This window comes from Entelurus aequoreus, linkage group LG13, assembly GCF_033978785.1.
Source record: "Entelurus aequoreus isolate RoL-2023_Sb linkage group LG13, RoL_Eaeq_v1.1, whole genome shotgun sequence".
Taxonomy (NCBI): Eukaryota; Metazoa; Chordata; class Actinopteri; order Syngnathiformes; family Syngnathidae; genus Entelurus; species Entelurus aequoreus.
This window is the reverse complement of record NC_084743.1, coordinates 10,478,467-10,501,432: the sequence shown is the minus strand read 5'-3', so window position 1 is coordinate 10,501,432 and position 22,966 is coordinate 10,478,467. Positions and strand designations below refer to the sequence as shown.

Here is a 22,966-nt window from a genome sequence, read left to right as displayed (position 1 = left end):
TTCAAAATTGTGTGCTTTCCGTCAACATTTTTTTTAAATTCCCGGATTTCCAATAATTCCCAGTTTTCAGGGACATTTTCCCCATTTAAATGGATGATCTATTTTTGAAACTTCCACAATTCGCACATTTTTCAGCCGATTCGAACCATTCCACCTTCAACATATTCCATTCATCCAACTAACACTTTCTCAAGTTCTAAACCAATCTCCGTTTTTCCTGGAAATCCAAACTCTTCAACATTCAAACCATTTCTACATTCATCCTACATACCATTAGCATTTCAATTCAGCGTCAGCTCTTCAACATTCAAACTTAGACTTGACTTAGACTTCCTTTTTATTGTCATTCACTACACCCAAATAAACTTCACCCCGATCAAGTCTTTAAAAAGGTGCTGACATACAAAACCAGCAGGGGATCTTTTTTTTTTCTTTCAAATTTCTTTGTAGTCAGACCATATTTTCAGTCTCTTAGACGGAATTTTTACCTTGCACGCTACGATATATCATGAAAAACAATAAAAAAATAATTATATTTGGACGCGGAATTGAATGTTGTCTGCTGACATTTGAGATGCCTGCAAATAAACGCACATTGCATCTCATTTAGGTTCCGGAACAAGAGGTACCAGAAACCATACGTAAAGAGAAGAACGGCATACCCACGCCTAGTTAACTTTCCGTTTTGATCACTTCCTTCCTTACTTCTGTCATTTTAGCCTTGGAACAAAAGGATCTGGGTGGACTCTTCCCTCCTACAAAAGGGGATGTTCTAATCATTGGTGCCGTGACCCGGATTCGGGCTGCGTTGAGAGTGCAGAATGCCGATTGCTAAAAACAACAACAACAAACACCCAAATAAACTTGACCCAGATCATGTCTTTAAAAACCAGCAGGGGATCAAATACTTGAGTAGGTTTTTGGACTGTGGGTGCAGAGTGGAGCACCCCCTCCTCCAAACCCCCAAACCCCCCCAAAAAAAACCAAGCACCAGAACATGCAAACTCCACACTGAGGTGGGCGTGCTCACCACATGCCGCCTCATCTTTCTTGTTGTCCAAAATCAGTTCCTACGTACTCACCTCCTCCGGCGCCGTTTCTTCTTCTGCGGCCGCCGCTGCTGATTCCTCTGCGGGCGCTGCTTCCTCCGCCTCCTCTCCCTGAGACCACAAACACACCGGAGTTCACACGTGATCCCAACCCACGGAAGATGTATTTCTTTTTTTTTTCCGGAAGATTAAGTGAGAGACGAGACGGACGACAACACAAGCAGAGCGCTCCACAAGGATGCTGAATAAGCATTTCCACTAGCAAGGTGTGCTTAGCTGTCTCATTATTCATCAGCCAATCGCATTTTGTCTTTTTGCTACCACCCCAAACCTCCTCCAGATCTGATGCATCCGCCCTCCTTCATCCATCCAGATGCATCTCCTGGGTTACCTGATCCTCTTCATTAGCAGGGGGCGCTTCCTCTTCGCCAGCGTCGACCGGAGCCTCCGCGGGACTCTCGCTAGGCTCGTCCTCCGCCATGGGCTGACCCCCGTCCTCCACCGTGACCTCCCGGTGGTCACGGACCTCGTCATCGCCACATTCCTCGTGGTGGTCATAGGGAGCCGCTTGGGTTCCGTCGTCGCCCCAGCCCTCCGAGGCTGCGGCGACTATGGGGTCGTAGCGGACGGGCTCGGTGCCGTCGTCATCATCCCAGGCCTCCGTAGCGGCCGCCACGGGGTCATAGTGCATCTGGGTGGGCTCTTCTTCCTGGGCACTGCCATCCTCTGGCTAAGGGGCGGGGGTCGGGTTTTGAGGGGTCAGAGGTCATTACACATTTTTTTACCTCGAGGCTGGGTTGGTAAATCATTAGGGGAATGTTAAAGGGTAAAGCAAACTAGTTAAGGTATGCTGGGTGTCAAAAAAAAAGATTTTCAGATTAATCGCAATTTTTATTTGTAACGATTATTAATCGAATCAAAAAAAGCAAAAATATGTGTGATTTACTTTTTTTAAATATATATTTTTTTGTAATTTATTTAAATTTTTTATAATTTTATTTTTAAAAAATTATTTTTTTTAAAAAATAAATTTTGAAAATTAATTAATTGTAATTTTTTTTTTTTTAATTTTAAAAATTTTTTTTAATTCATTTCTTTTAATTATTTTTGATTTTATTTATTTTTTTGTATTTTTTTTTTTTTTTCATAATTTTTTTTAATTTAAAAAAAAAAAAGGTTTTTAATTTTTTATAATTTTTTATAATTTTTTATAATTTTTATAATTTTTTTATAATTTTTTATAATTTTTTACAATTTATTTTTTTATTTTATTTTATTTTATTTATTTTTTTATTTTATTTTTTATTTTTTATTTTTTATTTTTTATTTTTTATTTTTTTTATTTTTTTTTTTATTTTTTTTTTTTTATTTTTTATTTTTTATTTTTTATTTTTTATTTTTTATTTTTTATTTTTTATTTTTTATTTTTTATTTTTTATTTTTTATTTTTTCTATCTGCCCTGTCCAGCCACTCAGACAAATCCTATTGTTGATGTAGATCAGGGGACCCCAAAATATGCATACGGCCCACCAGCGTCCAAAATCCGGCCTGCGGGAAGTCCTAAGTAAAAAAAAAAATTATAATATTGTGGAGGGGGGCGTGGCCTACGGGCCTGCCGCGGAACGTAGTGTGCAAGGACCGGCCTCGAAGACAGCGACAGGTGAGTAGATTGCCGGGCTGTGCCTTGTTATCTAATCACCTGTCGCCTTTATTAGCAGCAGCCGGAACGAGACAGGGGGTTGGAGTGGGAGCTAGAGAGAGAGAGACACGGACTAAGACAAAGACATTTTGCTGGAAAGCAAAAGCCTCTCAACATTTAAGAAAATAAAAGTGTTGTACCCTGAAATCCGGGCTCTCGTGGCGGTGTATGGTGGTCCGAGGAACCCACTAGAGGGCAACCTCTACAAATATATTTTTATTTTTATTTTTATTCATTTTTATTTATTTTTCAACAGGACAATGACTCCCAAACACACCTCAAAAGTGGTAAAGGAATGGCTAAATCAGGCTAGAATGAAGGTTTTAGAATGGCCTTCCCAAACTCCTGACTTAAACGTGTGGACAATGCTGAAGAAACAAGTCCATGTCAGAAAACCAACAAATTTAGCTGAACTGCACCAATTTTGTCAAGAGAAGTGGTCCAAAATTCAAGCAGAAGCTTGCCAGATTTTATATATATATATATATATATATATATATATATATATATATATATATATATATATATATATATATATATATATATATATATATATATATATATATATATATATATATATATATATATATATATATATATATATATATATATATATATATATATACATATATATATATATATAGCCCAGCCCCCGGCCAAATTTTTTTAACCCAATGCGGCCCCTGAGTCAAAAAGTTTGGGGACCCCTGCCCTAAGGGATTGAATGTTGTTGGTAAATCATTAGGGGAATTTTAAAGAGTAAAGCAAACTAGTTAAGGTATGCTGGGTGTAAAAAAAATACGATTTTCAGATTAATCGCAATTTTTATTTGTAACGATTATTAATCGATCCAAAAAAAGCAAAAATCTATGTAATTTTTATTTTGTTATATTACATCATGTATATATTACATGTTATTATGAATGTTACTATATTACATATATACTTACATCATGTATATATTACATGTTATTATGAATGTTACTACATGACATATATACTTACATCATGTATATATTACATGTTATTATGAATGTTACTACATGACATATTTACTTACATCATGTATATATTACATGTTATTATGAATGTTACTACATTATATATGTACTTACATCATGTATATATTACATGTTATTATGAATGTTACTACATGACATATATACTTACATCATGTATATATTACATGTTATTATGAATGTTACTACATGACATATATACTTACATCATGTATATATTACATGTTATTATGAATGTTACTACATGACATATATACTTACATCATGTATATATTACATGTTATTATGAATGTTACTACATGACATATATACTTACATCATGTATATATCACATGTTATTATGAATGTTACTACATGACATATATACTTACATCATGTATATATTACATGTTATTATGAATGTTACTACATGACATATATACTTACATCATGTATATATCACATGTTATTATGAATGTTACTACATGACATATATACTTACATCATGTATATATTACATGTTATTATGAATGTTACTACATTATATATATACTTACATCATGTATATATTACATGTTATTATGAATGTTACTACATTATATATATAGTTACATCATGTATATATTACATGTTATTATGAATGTTACTACATTACATATATACTTACATCATGTATATATTACATGTTATTATGAATGTTACTACATTATATATATAGTTACATCATGTATATATTACATGTTATTATGAATGTTACTACATTATATATATACTTACAGCGAGGAATATAAAAAAGAACAATTTATAGAGTGAATCCTTCTTCGCTACATTGTTCGTTGACCTTTGCTAGCATTGATTTACAAGTTAGAATTTATTAGAAAAAACAAAAAACATATGTGTTCTCGTCTCCATAAGGATTGTGAATGATAGGCAAAACATTTTTTTTAAAAGTGTAGTTCCCCTTATAATATATTTTTTTAACCTGCACATCGCCTCCTCTCTCCTGTATCCTGTGGTCAAGACAAAGCTTAACGTGTTTAGCTCATTTCCCATAGGGTTAGTTTTAGAGTTAGGGTTAGGGTTAGGGTTAGGGTTAGGGTTAGGATCCTCTGGTGGCCTACGTGTGCAGGGTTGGGACTTTTTAATGCATACAATGTACAAAAAGATCCGATAAAGCTATTTTACCCAAAAGTGAAATGTGTTGCAAACTTGTGAAAAACAGGTTGAGGGTTCAAGAGGTTAGAAAAAAAGCAAAGGAAAAGGAAGACTTTTTTTCATCAGAAGCTCGATGCTCGCTCTTCTATGGTCACATGGAGGACGGGGGCGGGGTCAGGAACTTTGTAAGAGCAGAGGTGTCATTCCATGGTGAAAATGTTTGCCTGGAGAACATCTTGGAGACACATCGCTCTTACAGCGGTGACAAAAGGGGTCGGTTCGGCCGCGTTGCAAGCAAGGCTCCGTGAAGCTGCCCACAAGGTTCTCTTTTCATGGCCCGAAAAGGATGAGCAACTTCCCTTGATTGCAACTGTTCCCTGTGTGCTACCTCAGCGTAACCAACAGGGACTCAAACATGAGGTCAATTCAGTTCCAATATTTGCATGTGGACATTTGTAACAGAATAGTACACTCAATGATAAAAAACAAAATGTTTGAAACTGATTGACTTATTCCCAAGCTCTATTTGTGCTATGTAATGGTTTTAGTGCTCGGACATCGAACATTGCAGACAATGCACAAAGAGATTTGGGACACGCAAATGAAAAGTAAACAGAGGTGGGTAGAGTAGCCAGAAATTGTACTCAAGTAAGAGTAGTTACTTTAGAGATTTATTACACAAGTAAAAGTAAGGAGTAGTCACCCAAATATTTACTTGAGTAAAAGTAAAAAGTATGTTGTGAAAAAACTACTCAGTACTGAGTAACTGATGAGTAACCTGTTCGTTTAATGATGACGGCAACAAATAATGCACAAAAACATAAAAATAGCAATGAGCAAATTCAGAGCCAGGAATATCTCTTAAGCAACTAAAACAATAATATATATTAAATAATAATACATTAACATAAAAAAAATTAAGGCAAATTGAGCCACAATAACTTAACAGCACCATAGGCTCAGTAGGCAGATATTACAAAGGAAAATAACAAGTTAGCCTTTACGCAAACCATAAACTGATGATAGGTGTGGGCTGCACCTGGGAACACACTGTGCACTTCTGATTGGTGTTTGTATGCATGCGTGTGTGTGTGTGTGTGTGTGTGTGTGTGTGTGTGTGTGTGTGTGTGTGTGTGTGTGTGTGTGTGTGTGTGTGTGTGTGTGTGTGTGTGTGTGTGTGTGTGTGTGTGTGTGTGTGTGTGTGTGTGTGTGTGTGTGTGTGTGTGTGTGTGTGTGTGTGTCGTGTGTGTGTGTGTGTGTGTGCGACTGTGCGTGTGTGTGTGTGTGTGTGTGTGTGTGTGTGTGTGTGTGTGTGTGTGTGTGTGTGTGTGTGTGTGTGTGTGTGTGTGCGACTGTGCGTGTGTGTGTGTGTGTGTGTGTGTGTGTGTGTGTGTGTGTGTGTGTGTGTGTGTGTGTGTGTGTGTGTGTGTGTGTGTGTGTGTGTGTGTGTGTGTGTGTGTGTGTGTGTGTGTGTGTGTCTATGAGGCTGCAGTGCGTTAATAAATGTCCCACACGATGTACATTTGACAGTGATTCATAGCAGGGAAGCTAACATCAGCCTTACGGTGACAGCCGAAATATCTACTACGTTACTTACCGCCATGTGCTTCCTCAAATTTGATGTTGACTTCATGTAAGCTTAAGCTTGTTGTTTGCCGCTGAAAACTTTATGTGTAGTTAATCATGTGACCGCCTGGCTCTGTTTGATTGGTGAAACGGAGTCAAACGTCACGAGTGACTGCATTTGATTGGTGAAACGCAGGCATGCGATAGATCCTACTTTGAAGGTCTGTCTGACAAACCAAAACAAACAAAGCGTGCATTAACAGATGGATAAAAATCAGTAGCGAGTAGCGAGCTGAATGTAGATAAATGGAACGCAGTAAAAGTAGCGATTCTTCTCTATGAATATACTCAAGTAAAAGTAAAAGTATGTTGCATTAAAACTACTCTTAGAAGTACAATTTATCCCAAAAGTTACTCAAGTAGATGTAACGGAGTAAATGTAGCGCGTTACTACCCACCTCTGAAACTAAACAAATATGGAGCAATATGGCCTCGTGCTCGGGGGACACATGCTGGGTGAGAACATGGCAATGGTGCTGACACGATGGTTACAAAACACAATGGCCACTCTTCAACAATAATATGCAGTTGTTGTTGTTGGATTTGATTGACTTACCCAGGAGTCCCAGTTGGCCGGCTGCGGGGGCAACAGAAAAGAAAGTGACAGCGTGAGAAGAAATCATCCAATAGATCCTGGAGATGTCAACATTGTGTACTTGCTGAAAGATTAATTTATGATCCATCCATCCATCCATCTTCTTCTGCTTATCCGAGGTCGGGTCGCGGGGGAAACAGCCTAAGCAGGGAAGCCCAGACTTCCCTCTCCCCAGCCACTTCATCCAGCTCCTCCCAGGGGATCCCGAGGCATTCCCAGGCCAGCCAGGAGAGATAGTTTTCCCAACGTGTCCTGGGTCTTCCACGTGGCCTCCTACCGGTCGGACGTGCCCTAAACACCTCCCTAGGGAGGCGTTCGGGTGGCATCCTGACCAGATGCCCGAACCACCTCACCTGGCTCCTCTCCATGTGGAGGAGCAGCGGCTTTACTTTGAACTCCTCCCGGATGACAGAGCTTCTCACCCTATCTCTAAGGGAGAGACCCGCCACCCGGCGGAGGAAACTCATTTGGGCCGCTTGTACCCGTGATCTTGTCCTTTCGGTCATAACCCAAAGCTCCTGACCATAGGTGAGGATGGGAACGTAGATCGACCGGTAAATTGAGAGCTTTGCCTTCCGGCTCAGCTCCTTCTTCACCACAACGGATCGATACAGCGTCCGCATTACTGAAGACGCCGCACCGATCCGCCTGTCGATCTCACCATCCACTCTTCCCTCACTCGTGAACAAGACTCAGAGGTACTTGAACTCCTCCACTTGGGGCAAGATCTCCTCCCCAACCTGGAGATGGCACTCCACCCTTTTCCGTGCGAGAACCATGGACTCAGACTTGGAGATGCTGATTCTCATCCCAGTCGCTTCACACTCGGCTGCGAACCGATCCAGTGAGAGCTGAAGATCTTGGCCAGATGAAACCATCAGGACCACATCATCTGCAAAAAGCAGAGACCTAATCCTGCAGCCACCAAACCAGATACCCTCAACGCCTTGACTGCGCATAGAAATTCTGTCCATAAAAGTTATGAACAGAATGGGTGACAAAGGGCAGCCTTGGCGGAGTCCAACCCTCACTGGAAACGGGTCCGACTTACTGCCGGCAATGCGGACCAAGCTCTGACACTGATCGTACAGGGAGCGGACCGCCACAATCAGACAGTCCGTTACCCCATACTCTCTGAGCACTCCCTACAGGACTTCCCGAGGGACACGGTCGAATGCCTTCTCCAAGTCCACAAAGCACATGTAGACTGGTTGGGCAAACTCCCATGCACCCTCAAGGACCCTGCCGAGAGTATAGAGCTGGTCCACAGTTCCACGACCAGGACGAAAACCACACTGTTCCTCCTGAATCCGAGGTTCGACTATCCGGCGTAGCCTCCTCTCCAGTACACCTGAATAGACCTTACCGGGAAGGCATTTATGATCGTTTATCAAAATATAACTATAGATGTCAACATTGTGTATGTGCTGAAAGATTCATTTGTTGCCTTTGGTAAAAACTTAACCTTTTTAGGTTTTGCTCACATTTAATGTCTTTTATTTAGACTCGGCAAGTTGGTGCTTTTCGAAACACTCAAAGCAAACACTTGTTTAAGAAATACAAATAATATCAAGATAAAAGATAGTACAAATTAAACGTGTATCAAACAAACTTTTTAACGGAGTGATCACTGCAAACTCGTGCATTCTTTGACTCTGCTCCCTTGGACTGGAGTGCGAGCTGTGTGATTTTCTCGTCGTCGTTTGGTAAAATCTTGCACTCTTAACGCCCTTTTCGATTACCTCTCGAGGAACTCTGAAGAAATGTTTATCCTTTTTGCGTTTTGAACGACTCGTACGGCCAAAAACAACACGAGCATAGCATCTCCCAAGATGCAGACGGAACTCCGAGGGCAAAATGCGGGTAAGGAAATGATTAATTTTCCATAAATCATGCGGGATACAAACAAAACAAGCGCGCCTATAGAACGGGAGGCTAGCGGAATAGCTAACAATGAACGCTAAGCATATGAACAAGAAAACAAAAGGCAAAGATCAGGAATCATGAATACTCAACGCGACGTGTTGTATGACCAACGGGAATAAGTAGCTCGCTGATTAGTGCCCAGGAGCAGGTGAGCGTCCCGAACACTAATCAGAGGCAGGTGAAAATAATCTGCAGTCATGGCAACCAAAACACAAACAAAAACAGGAACTAACGGAGTCCAAAACTAAACAAACGTATCATGGAGGAAGAACAAACGAGAGGCAGCTGATGGTGACCTTCTATCGCTCGGCTGTCGAGAGCCTGCTGACGTACTGCATAACAGTGTGGTACGCCAGCCGCACTGAAGCAGACAAACAGGCGATTCAGATGGTCGTAAGGTCTGCACAAAAAATCATCGGCTGCTGCCTCCCCTCCCTGAAGGATTTACACAACTCCCGTTGCCTCAACAGAGCAAAAAGCATCACCAAGGACAGCACACACCCTGGCTTCCACCAGTTCCACCTGCTACCATCAGGCAGGTGCTACAGGTGCATCAGAGCCAGAACTAACAGGCTCAGAGACAGCTTCTTTCCCAGAGCTGTCCCCATCTTGAACTCTAACTTATAATAAATAATTCAACCCTATACAATATCCTACCCTAATACCCTACTGTGCAATATTACCCTTCGAGTGCAATACGTCCGACACTGATTGTTATTTATTACTCCGGTACTCTTGTCTTGTTCTGTATATTGTACAGTATTTTGTATTTCTATAGTGTTTTGTATATTGTACAGGGTTGCTTATTATTTTTATTGGATAGTAGTCTGTTTATTTCAATTGTTAGTTTTTTCTTTATTACCTCTTGTGTAATTTATTTTTACCCCATATTTGTTCCCACTACCGCACCTTAAATTGGAGTCCTTAATCTCGTTATGTGCAAATATAATGACAATAAGGTCCATTCTATTCTATTCTATTCTATTCTATGACATAAATGGCGCCAAATACCCATTGAGAACAGAGCTAGCTTGACCACCACACGTATTTAATGGGCGGGACGTGACGTCAGTCAAATCCAAGCAATTTGTTGACAGAATAGACACAAACCTCTGTCGGTGATGTGACGCTAATATCAGGATTTGCTGCAGAATCGAACAGGCCGATGATATTTTCCGTCTTCATCTCCTTGGACGGGGTGACCTTGGGTGGAGGAGGCACCGCCGGCCTTAGCTGCAAGGACAACATGGATGCATTTTAAACACATTCCTTTGTAACTCCGAGTATTGGCAACACAAAAAAAATGTTTTACTTTGGACGGGGATTTCGGAATCGGGGGCGGTCCTGGTTTGAGAGTGTGGTTGGAGTCGTCGGCGCCACTGGGTGAACTGGGGGAGAGAAACCGATCACAGAGTGAGACGCGAGCGAGCGAAACGCCACTGAGAGAGTTGCCATGCATGCATGAGGTTGTTGCCGTGAGAGCTGGCATGCAAGAGAAGTGAGCCTCCGTTCTTTCCTCCATTCTCGCCCTCCCATGCAAGCAGGCTACGCGCGTGCCGCGGTTAATCCGCGCAAAAGTGCAGTGTGAGCGGCATAATCCGTCGTAAAGAACACAGAAAGCGGACAGACGCCTCAGAGCTGCAGATATTGGAAGAGATGGACGTACTGTTCACACTCGCTGGGAACATGAATAATGGAACCATCCCAAACCAAAGCTAGGTCCAAACAAACCAACTGTTAAAAAATTACTCTGTTCTACGTTTAAAATACTCCCTTGCGGTTGACATAAATCTCGACATCGGGTTGATAGTGATGTGTATTTCTGGTCTTGTCATCCTCATCCGGACAGAAGGGTGACACGGCAACCAAAAGTTGCTTTATTTCAAGCGAGTGTCCTTATACAGGTCTGCAGTACCTGGAGGAGGTCAGGTCAAAAAAATGAAGCACTCCTAACTTATGACTCTGATCTTGTCATGTCTGTGTGATCATGTTTTGTTTTGGTTATGTTCGCTTGTTGATGCAGTACAGCCTGAGGGGTGGAAGGTCACGGGCTTAGCTGCTTACGTGCAGTGATTTCTCCAGATTCTCCGAACCCTTTGATGATATTACGGAGCGTAGATGGTGAAATCCCTAAATTCCTTGCAATAGCTGGTTGAGAAAGGTTTTTCTTAAACTGTTCAACAATTTGCTCAGGCATTTGTTGACAAAGTGGTGACCCTCGCCCCGTCCTTGTTTGTGAATGACTGAGCATTTCATGGAATCTACTTTTATACCCAATCATGGCACCCACCCGTTCCCAATTTGCCTGTTCACCTGTGGGATGTTCCAAATAAGTGTTTGATGAGCATTCCTCAACTTTATCAGTATTTATTGCCACCTTTCCCAACTTCTTTGTCACGTGTTGCTGCCATCAAATTATAAAGTTAGTGATTATTTGCAACAAAAAAAAAATGTTTATGAGTTTGGACATCAAATATGTTGTCTTTGTAGCATATTCAACTGAATATGGCTTGAAAATGATTTGCAAATCATTGTATTCCGTTTATATTTACATCTAACACCATTTCCCAACTCATATGGAAATGGGGTTTGTATATATGTGTGTGTGTGTATGGCCTTGTGATGAGGTGGCGACTTGTCCAAGGTGTACCCCGCCTTCCGCCCGAATGCAGCTGAGATAGGCTCCAGCATCCCCCGAGACCCCAAAAGGGAAAAGCGGTAGAAAATGGATGGATGGATGTGTGTGTATATGTATATATGTGTGTATATGTGTGTGTATATATATATATATATATATATATATATATATATATATATATATATATATATATATATATATATATATATATATATATATATATATATGTATGTGTGTGTGTGTGTGTATACGTGTATGTATGTGTGTATATAACGTCACTTTAGTTGCTTTTTGAAGGAATTCCCCCAAAATGATGTAACTCCATGTCCAACTTGTTGATATCTACAGCTCTGAGTGCGCCACGCTCTTTCCAACAAGCGTGTGTGTACTGAACCAAGCCAGGAGTCTGTCAGAACCTGACATACACACGTGTGGACAGACAGACAACAGACATGTCACCATGGTTACCACCTTCCTTGCTGGTTACCTCCTATTTGCCGCTGCCGATAAGCTGCTACCTGTCTTTCTGCAACGGAGGTTCAGGGGTGGCCTCAGATTAATTCATGCATGTCATTGGGTTTGCAAGTACGCCTAACACCTTTTGTGAAATGCCACGTATTGGTCCGCCCATCATAACTAAAACGACAAAACCTGATTTGGGGGAAAAAATGTGCTTCAAAGTGGAAAAACTAAACTATGTCATTATTCAAATGTATTTACACTTATGCATTCAAAACATAAATGAAGGCCTTAAGTATAACTCCATTATAGTACAGTAGGGAAGGGATTCGTATGAAATCAGTTTAAAAACCACGGCATGCAATTGTTAAATAACAGCGTAAAAAATTGTAGTAAATGCAGTACAAACCAAAGAAACGGTAGATAACCTTTACTGTGAAAATAATAAACACTTACAACGCATTTGCAAACACAAGCATACCAATATTCTAAAATGTACAGTAACATTATTATGTTTAAATTAAATTTAAAGTATTTTTTAAAAATTTACATTTAAAATTTAAAATTTAAATTTTAAATTTTAAATTTTAAATTTTAAATTTCAAAATTTAAATTTTAAATTTTAAATTTTAAATTTTAAATTTTAAATTTTAAATTTTAATTTTAATTTTAATTTTAATTTTAAATTGAAATTTAAATTTAAATTTTAAATTTCCATTTTAAATTGTAATTTTATTATTTTATCAATTTTAAAAATTTAGAAATTTAAAAACAATTTAAAAATTCAAAACATTTTAAAAAATTTAAAAAATTAAAAATTTAAAAAAAATTTAAAAAAATAAAAATTGTAAAAATTGTAAAAATTGTAAAAAAAAATTACAATTTTAAACATTTTTTTAAAAATTAAAATTTTAACAATTTTAAAATTTTATTTTTAAAATTTTAAGGTACAGTATACCTTAAAGGAGCCATATGTATTAATTGTATGCCAAGTCATCATTAAATGACCCTGATATGTCAAAAGGCATTAATAAGTCATCTTCTTTTCCAATACCTCTATAACTGATAACGGTAGTTCAGCCGGGATATGCTCATTACAAAATTAGATTTACAGCCCCGAAATCTTGTTATTGTTTTCATTTCGATGCCCCGCTCTCCACCGTTTTGACCAATTAGAAAGTCTGTGAGTGTGTCACGTGCAGGTTGCCAGTTACACACCGCCATCTTCGTCTGGCTACTGCCACTGGTAAAGTTACTAAACATGTCAGACCTTAGTCAATCTAAAAGTTGCCATTCTCAACTTATTTGTCACGGCGCGGGCTCGCACCCGCTTTTCTCCGGCAGCTGGGTCTGCCATCACCTCCGATGGCAGCGCGCCGAGATACGCCCCTGCTCGCGCTGGCCGCATCAGGTAATTACCCACACCTAGTCTAACACCACACACTGTTGGATTTTGGTCACACTCCATTCTCTAGCCTAGTTTATATATATTTAGTATTGTGTATTATTATATATATTGTGCATATATATAATAAAACATAGAGCTACATCACCCCCTTGTGGAACTGTGCCGTCACAACTCCCCCAGCAAACATAACATTATTCATGACAAAGCCAGGAAAAAAAACAGGATTTGTATCGGCGATACCTTTGAAAGATGGAGACCATTGAAGGCAGAGAATATTTTTTTCATCTGACGCCAAACTTGCTAACTTCCCCCTTGATAGGTAAGTCAGGCATTTACCTTTCTTATGACTTGTAATAAATGGAAGATGACATTTGGTATGTAAACTATATTGTCCAATACAGTCTATGATCTTGTCGAACAAAGCTAGTATGTTCCTGCAACTAATTCTTAGTGTGATGGTGCTTCGCTCCTAGTGTAATGCTTAGCATGCTAGCCCGGTCATACAGGCTAACGGGGGAAATATATGCCAGTTTGCCTGTATGCCCACGTGTATTCCAACTGACAGGGCAAAATATATTTTCAACAAATAAAAGCTATGTGGATATGCGTTTGCATATTGTGGACTACATGTACCAAGTTATATGGCAATCTGAGAAATTTGAAACCTTGGTAAAATGTGTCTTTTTTAGGTGTGTGCGTACATACTACTTATTTTCACCAGTATGACCATTGCTAGTGTTGGTTGTAGTTGGTTTTAGTCTGTGTTTTCTGATAGTACTGACATTACCCATATGATTGCCATTTGTTGTGATATTGTACGCAGGCAATATCACTGAAAATAGCCTAATTTCTGTGTAAAATGTGTTGGCTAGAGATTTGTTATTGTTATTGGAGGGGACTACATAAGTTGGACCGTGATTGCAGTACCATTTCTGGCCAGATTTTTACATGTGGCTCCTTTAATTGTTTTAGGGGTTTGTGTTGATTAGCATAGTTTTCTTGTATTTGCGTGGCAAGTAGGGGTTATGTCCATGTGCTTCATGGCAAACCGCATGGAAATGAACCACGGCGTGTGTTTAAATGTGTCGGAACTGGTTGCGCGCAGCTATTTACCAGATGCGGAGATTTTAAGCCTCATTTCCAATAGCTCACTTGAAGGTTGTGTCGTGAGTTGTCCAGTGAAAGGTTGTACAAACACTTTCAAGTTAAAATCCTCGCGTACGGAAAACGCGGGCATTTTGCAGATACGAGTATTGGTGACGGGGCAGCACGGTGGAGCTGTTGTTAGCGGTTGGTGCCTCACAGTGAGTTTGCGTGTCCTCCCTGCACTCCGGTTTCCTGCCACCTCCAAACACATGCGCCTGGGGATAGGCTGATTGGCAACACTCAAGTCTGCCCCAATTTGTTTTACGGCGAATTCCTGGCAACCACAGCTGTCAGTATTATATTGTAAATTCAGTGATTTTCTTTTTTTTTTTAAATAGGTTAACAATTTATCATTCTTTTTCATAGTAATTTACCATAAGTAAAAAAACAGTTAGCTAACTAGTTAGTTAACTACTTCAACATACCGTAACGTCTGTTTTTTTTTTCACGGTGAATTCCTGGCAACCACAGCTGCCGGTATTTTACCGTAAGTTGTGCAGAATTTTTTTTTTTGGGGGGGGGGGGGGGGGGGGGTCAATCATTTTGCAATGCAGTCTGCCGAAAATTATGGAAAGTGCCACTCTACATAGCAACTGACGCTGTGGTCCGAGCTTTTAATCGCCACAAAACACAGTTTAAGATTTTCAACACTCTACTGCCATTTTGGCGGCGAAAATACGTCACGTTTCATGTGTCAGGTAAATTGCCCCGAATAGGGCTGTATGAATCCCCGTCCTACTGTACATTTTTGGTAGTAGGAGACACTCAGAAAGGGGGGTTGGGGGGGGGGGGAATGCTTTTCTTACTAACCTGCTCGTGTCCGTTTCTTCAAGTTTCTCCAAGACGTCGTGTAGATCCTGATCCAACTGCCCAGAGCGGGGGGAATAAAGAGAGAAGTTAGATTTTACACCCACGTTATTATTAGGAAGGTATTCAGAGTCATGGACAATACACATGCTGTAAATAAATGATAGTAGCGACTCCAAAGAAGACTAGAAAAAGTCGAGGAAATTGCAGTAAAACAGCAGAACAGTGTGAAAGCAGGGGATGGTAGGTTTGAGTAAGCCCAAACTAATAGCCGATCAATTATTTTTCCAATTAAAGTGCGCACCAAAACTTGTGTTGCATGTATACTTTGGAACACGTACTCACCCGGCTCATTTCCTTGTGAAACTTCTCCTCAAAACCCGCCAAACTCTGGAAGGTGCTGACGTAAAATCCCACACGACTGCACAAGAGAGATAAAGAGAGGAAAAGTTGGAAATTCAACGCATTTGCACATTTTGTCCCCTGCCAAGAATAGATTTGACGACAATAAGCCTTTGTCACGTTTGAAACTGTCATCGTTTTCTCTGCATCCTCTCAGCTAGCACGACAGCACGCGTATTTACTTGGGTGGGCAAAAGAACTGATGAATGTATTTTCTTCCTCCAGTTAGAAAGGTTTAGGGTATTACACCTGGACACCCGCTGACTGGAGTAAGTGTCGCCCTGGTGTACGGGCAAATTGGAAGAGGCCGGAAGCCGTTCAAGGTACCCTGAAGCTGCCACGAATGATTGAAGGACAGGTGGAGGTGTGGGGCACGCAGACTTTTTGTGGTTTCTGGACAAAATCGCAAACTGGAATACATCTCGGAGAAGCTTTCCGCTCTGCAAGGCGAAATTATGATCAATTTTAGAGCCGGAATGGACAACGAGAGCACACGAACCATTAGAATGTGTTTGTGCCCCCTAACCAAAACAGTTCTTATCTACAGTTCGGCTCCCTCTGCAATGGCCGTCGCTTGGTATCACCCCAGTGATACCATTGCTGCGAAAGATGCTCTGAATCTGTCAGAATAATTGTACATAAGTTATCACACAACTTGTTTGCTATGAGTTCCGGTTGCCCTGCGTGAAGACAAAAGCTGTCTTTGATCGTAACAAGCAAAAGGCAGACGGCTTGTAAATCTCCACTGTGTGCGATGGAATGCGCCGTAGAGGTGTCGGTTTCTCAGATCTTGGACAGCCACAGGAAGGACCTTATCATGACCCGAAATCTACGAGCAGCGAGGGGGAAAACCTGACACCGCTCCAAGCACCTTTTATTTAAAACTGTTTATGACCCAGTGCGGCAGATCTTAACGAGACCCCCTCCCCTTAGCTGCAGCTATGTAATCAGGAAATGCCCAAATAAAGGATGAGGCGTGGAGCTTCCTCCTTAGAGCGGTGGGGTGACACTGTACGAGGGTGCAGGACCACGCACTCTCCTCATGAGCTTAATTGAAAAACACATTGACTAAAGGTGTTTCTAAACCTTTGGCCTATACTGTAGCTCATGAAAAACAAGATGTTTTTGTTATTTTCATTGTAAATCACTTAAATTAAAAAATAATCTACTGAAAATGACTCCTGTCATTCGATTATGTCACGACGGGGGGGAGGGTCACAGCTTGCTGCGAGGTTTGTTCCCCCGGGATGGGAACGGATCACTCCGGACAGGACTTGCAGGTAGGAACATGATTTAATCTTGAACAAAACTCAAAAGAGGTACAAAAAACGGAAAACAAGGCGAAGGAACAAGGTGCCGATCGCACTTGAAGCTAAATACTTAGCATGGACTAGAAGACAAGAGACGTGACGAGAGCAAGAAGCAAACACTTAGCATGAAGCAAACGCTTAGCATAAACTATGGCCTGGAACACTCGGGGAACTGTGGCATGAAACTAGCAAGACTTACTTGGCAAGGCATGAGACAAACAATGACGCCAGCACGACTGACTGGTAAAGGCAGGCTTAAATAATGTCTCTTGATTAGAGCCAGGTGAGCATCCCCAACACCAGCGGCAGGTGAAAATCATAAGTAGGCGTGGCAACCAAACCAAACTCAGGTGTCAAACAGGAACTAAAAGAGTCCAAAACTAACAGAACATAACAAATACATGATCCGGACCACGGATCATGACATATTATTATGATAAAAGATTGAACTTGTTATGGGACAGGTGTGACGCTGGTGTGGCCACAGTCTGTTCACACTGTGCTATGGAAGCTTTTGCGTTTGCTCAGACACCTGAAAAACTAGAGGGAACATTAGTCGCGATATGGTAATATGCTTTGCTCAAGGTTTTAATTTCCTGGCCTCAAACTGAGCCCCTCGTCCCCATAGGAGCTTAGTTTGGGGATTTGCTTTTTTCCACCTCCTTTACCTTTTTTACTACCCTTTGTTACGAGGCTTCCTGTACTGTCTACCCTGGTACTGTGTGGATGGATCTTTCTGGTCATTGCACAAGTACAAGGAAATGTTGTATGTCCGCCCTTGGACAGGATGTACTGTAAACAAAGTTTGGTGGTACTTTTCCGGTGCAATGAAAATTAAGTACTTCCATTACATCTTTGTGATACATTTCTAACAACTCTCTTTGCATATTTGTTTCATGCAGTTCTCTGGTCGGTACGTCGGTATTTAAGAAGGATTGTGAATGAAGCCCAATACCTGTTCCAGAGTGAAGGTAATTCTTCCTGTAAGTCAATATTTATTTCCTCAAACACCTTCTGAGCTCTCTCCAACTCCTCTTCGGCCTAAAGTAAAGATGCACACATTTTCACACAATATTTCATTGTTTGCAGGGATCTCGAAGTATACACGTGTGGCGTACCTGGCTCCGGGACAAGCTGCTCTGGGCAACGTTGTGTGCAGACAGGATGCCTTGAGCCCAGCCGGGTGTTGCTCTCTCCAACAAAGACGAGGGCTGCGAGTAAGAAACACAACCGTTTGGCACAGAATGTGCAATATTGTGAAGCTATTACCTTGGTGATCTTAATACCGCCGTCCTTTTTCTTCGACTTATGTGTAGTGGCGTAGTTGTGTCTAGCACTGTCAAAATCCACCAACTTCCTGTCCCTCTTGGCGATACGAGCCTGAACAACGAAGCGACAACCAAGACGGCAGATAAGCGTTTGTGTCATTTCATTTCATCCTACAATACTGAGCAAGCCGGGTACTTTGATATCAGGAAACTGTCCTAAGTAGGTATCCATGGAGATGAGAGCATGATCAACCAACTTCTGGTGGTAGTCAGTCCAGAGCTCGTCACAGTCCTGGAACATAAAGCAAGCTTGTATTCATAATATTCTATCCTTATACAAAGTGAAAATACTTTTGATGAGTTCATGGCAGCTTTGTCAAACTTGTGAAGAAGATATTCTTGGAGGTCAAGTTCTACCGGGGCGGATTTGCAGCCGAGTGTGAAGCTGAGGCCATGGGGGACTGCACCCCCCAGGTCGGGAGTGAGGTTCTGCCTCAAGTGGAGGAGTTCAAGTAGCATGAGTGAGGGAAGACTGGAACGCGGGATTGACAGAGAGATTGGTGCAGGGATGCGGTCACCGTACTGGTCTGTTGTGGTGAAGAGGGAGCTGAGCCGGAAGGCGAAGCTCTCGATTTACAGGTCAGTCTACGTTCCTACCCTTACCTATGGCCACAAGACAGGACAAGGTCGCGAATACAAGCGGGAGAAATTATATTTCTCCGCAGGATGTCTGGGATCACCGTCAGAGATAAGGTAAGGAGCTTGGTCAGAGTAGAGCCGCTGCTCCTTCACATCGAGAGGAGCCAACCTAGGTGGCTTGGGCATCTACAACGGATGCCTCTTGGGCGCCTCCCTGGTGAGGTGTTTCGGGCCTGTCCAGACCTAGGACACGCTGGAGGGACTATGTCTGACAGCTGGCTCGGGAACGCCTTGGTGTCCCCCCTGTGGAACTAGAGGAGGTGGCCGAGGACAGGGTCGACGGGGCTTTTTCTGCTTAGACTGCTTTGGATGGATGGATGGATGAATCAAGTTCTACTGGGGCGGTTTGCAGCCGAGTGTGAAGCTGAGGCCACGGTGGACTGCCCCCCCTGGGTCGGGAGTGGGGTTCTGCCTCAAGTGGAGGAGTTCAAGTATCTCGGGGTCTTGTTCACCAGTGAGGGAAGAATGGAACGCGGGATTGACAGAGGGATTGGTGCATTGCGGTCACTGTACCAGTCTGTTGTGGTGAAGAGGGAGCTGAGCCAGAAGGCGAAGCTCTTGATTTACAGGTCAGTCTACTTTCCTACACTTATCTATGGTCACAAGATTTGGATAATGGCCGAAAGACAAGGTCGCAAATACAAGCGGGAGAAATTAGATTTCTCCGCAGAATGTCTGGGATCTCCCTCAGGAATAGAGTGAGGAGCTCGGTCATCCGGGAGAGACTCAGAGTAGAGCCGCTGCTCCATCACGCCTAGGTGGCTTGGGCATCTACTACAGATGCCTCCTGGACGCCTCTCTGGTGAGGTGTTTTGGGCCTGTCCAGACCTAGGACACGCTGGAGGGACTATGTCTGACAGCTGGCCCGGGAACGCCTCGGTGTCGCCCTGTGGAACTAGAGGAGGTGGCCGGGGACAGGGTCGACGGGGTTTTTCTGCTTAAACTGCGCCGCCGTGACCCGGACTCGGATGGATGGATGAATCAAGTTCTACCGTAAGCAGGGTATTCATATAGCCCCATTCGTCACGGTTTACCTGACACATGAAACGGGACAAATTTGGGCATGCACTATCCACCAGATGGCAGGCGAATGTTGAATATCTTAAAACGCGTTTTGTGGCAATTCCAACTTTGTTATGTTGAGTGGCATTTTTTAGCAGACTGTGCTACAAAAATTATGAACCCCCTCTTCCTCTTACGCGAGATACACCCAGGAACGGGGCCATATGAGTCCCTTCCCTACTGTAGTACGACTAAGTCATGAGTTCAGGTGATGAACTATCCATCCATCCATCCATTTTCTACCGCTTGTCCCTTTCGGGGTGACGGGGGGGTGCTTGAGCCCAACTCAGCTGCATTCGGGCGGAAGGCTGGGTTCACCCTGGACAAGTTGCCACCTCATTGGAGGGTCAACACAGATAGACAGACAACATTCACACTCACATTCACACACTAGGGACCATTTAGTGTTGCCAATCAACCTATCCCCAGGTGCATGTCTTTGGAGGTGGGAGGGGCCTATCCCCAGGTGCATGTCTTTGGAGGTGGGAGGGGCCTATCCCCAGGTGCATGTCTTTGGAGGTGGGAGGAAGCCGGAGTACCCAGAGGGAACCCACGCAGTCACAGGGAGAACATGCAAACTCTACACAGAAAGACCCCGAGCCCGCAATCGAACTCAGGACCTTTGTATTGTGAGGCACATGCACTAACCCCTGTTCCACCGTGCTGTGCTGCCCCACTACTACTACTACTACAAGAGAATAATGAACAACAAATCAATGATTGAAGTGACAAACTTCCATTCCTGCAATACCCCGTTTGTGGACAAGGAGACTACAGCCATGGAAACACATTCAATCTCTTCATTAAGTAGCGCTGGAGGAGAAATATGTCCCAGTCCAGCGCGATGCAAATGTTCTTGTACGCTCTTAGCCTAAGTACGGAACCTGAAATAGAACCTTTACATTGGTTCTGGTGCGACTGGGAGCCCGGTATCTAACGCTGTGGCCAATAAGAGCACTTCAAAGATACCAATACTGAAAACTGTGTCTGACCTCCACGATGGAATCGACTTCGTTCTTGCCGTACCACTCTGGCTCGTACATGTCGGCCAAACAGGACTGCACGTTCTTGGAGGACTCGTGCATGGCTGAGGACACAAACGTCACACGTCGGCAAGACTCGGACAAGGTGCGCATGAGTTGTGTGTGTTCCTCACCTTTCACAGCCTCCAGGTAAGCCCTGAGGTCCCGCTGGAGTTTGCTGCCTTCAGTCTGGAAAATAACAGAAGGATGAGGGTCAGCTCCGAGCGCCACGTGTTGGTAATGAGGGATATCCTTCACTGGAACCTCACATATTGCTTGTTGAAGTTTATGACTCCCTCCTCGAAAGCAACGTCTTTGGTCTCGTCAGCTTTGCCAAGCTTCTGTAGAACCTGTCAAGAACAACATAACACGACATGAGTTATAGTTGGAGAAGGTTCTTGTATCGATGCATAGTATTCATTGTATACGTCTTCTAAGTTTTTTATGTTTATATACACACTGTAAGTATATATATAATGATAGTAACAGACACCTTCATAACAATATGTAATATGTACAATATACACACTGCAAGTATATATATAATGTAGTAACAGACACCTTCATAAGAACATGTAATATGTACAATATACACTCTGCAAGTATATATACAATGTAGTAACAGACACCTTCATAACAATATGTAATATGTACAATATATACACTGTAAGTATATCTATAATGTAGTAATAGACACCTTCATAACAATATGTAATATGTACAATATACACACTGCAAGTATATATATAATGTAGTAACAGACACCTTCATAACAATATGTAATATGTACAATATACACACTGCAAGTATATATATAATGTAGTAATAGACACCTTCATAACAATATGTAATATGTACAATATACACACTGCAAGTATATATATAATGTAGTAACAGACACCTTCATAAGAACATGTAATATGTACAATATACACTCTGCAAGTATATATACAATGTAGTAACAGACACCTTCATAACAATATGTAATATGTACAATATATACACTGTAAGTATATCTATAATGTAGTAATAGACACCTTAATAACAATATGTAATATGTACAATATACACACTGCAAGTATATATATATATATATAATGTAGTAACAGACGCTGTAAGTATATATATAATGTAGTAATAGACACCTTCATAACAATATTTAATATGTACAATATACACACTGCAAGTATATATATATAATGTAGTAACAGACACCTTCATAACAATATGTAATATTTACAATATACACACTGCAAGTATATATATATATATATATATATATATATATATATATATATATATATATATATATATATATATATATATATATATATATATATATATATATATATATATATATATATATATATATATATATATATATATATATATAATGTAGTAACAGACAACTTCATTACAATATGTAATATGTACAATATACACACTGTAAGTATATATATAATGTAGTGATAGACACCTTCATAACAATATGTACAATATACACACTGCAAGTATATATATATATTGTAGTAACAAGACACCATCATTACAATATGTAATTTGTACAATATACACACTGCAAGTCTATATATATTGTAGTAACGGACACCTTCATAACAATATGTAATATGTACAATATACACACTGTAAGTATATATATATATATAATGTAGTAACGGACACCTTCATAACAATA

At 41.1% G+C, this 22,966-nt stretch overlaps 1 protein-coding gene across 3 annotated transcripts in view; it reads right to left on the bottom strand.

The window, feature by feature from the left end:
• LOC133663171 (myc box-dependent-interacting protein 1) overlaps positions 1-22,966 on the bottom strand; it is a 29,920-nt gene that overhangs the window by 5,085 nt on the left and 1,869 nt on the right. Inside the window, exons 2-16 of one of the 3 annotated variants that reach the window (XM_062067449.1) lie at positions 21,540-21,620; positions 21,405-21,459; positions 21,241-21,335; positions 18,684-18,779; positions 18,489-18,599; positions 18,338-18,430; positions 18,175-18,260; positions 15,853-15,928; positions 15,511-15,566; positions 12,175-12,213; positions 10,362-10,437; positions 10,160-10,282; positions 7,085-7,105; positions 1,441-1,779; positions 1,083-1,160 (exon numbers count right to left, since the gene is read on the bottom strand). In XM_062067449.1, coding sequence (XP_061923433.1) covers positions 1,083-1,160; positions 1,441-1,779; positions 7,085-7,105; positions 10,160-10,282; positions 10,362-10,437; positions 12,175-12,213; positions 15,511-15,566; positions 15,853-15,928; positions 18,175-18,260; positions 18,338-18,430; positions 18,489-18,599; positions 18,684-18,779; positions 21,241-21,335; positions 21,405-21,459; positions 21,540-21,620 — 1,425 coding nt within the window. The remainder of the gene's footprint in view (positions 1-1,082; positions 1,161-1,440; positions 1,780-7,084; positions 7,106-10,159; positions 10,283-10,361; positions 10,438-12,174; positions 12,214-15,510; positions 15,567-15,852; positions 15,929-18,174; positions 18,261-18,337; positions 18,431-18,488; positions 18,600-18,683; positions 18,780-21,240; positions 21,336-21,404; positions 21,460-21,539; positions 21,621-22,966) is intronic. The other 2 variants (XM_062067451.1, XM_062067450.1) reach the window with 2 other exon arrangements.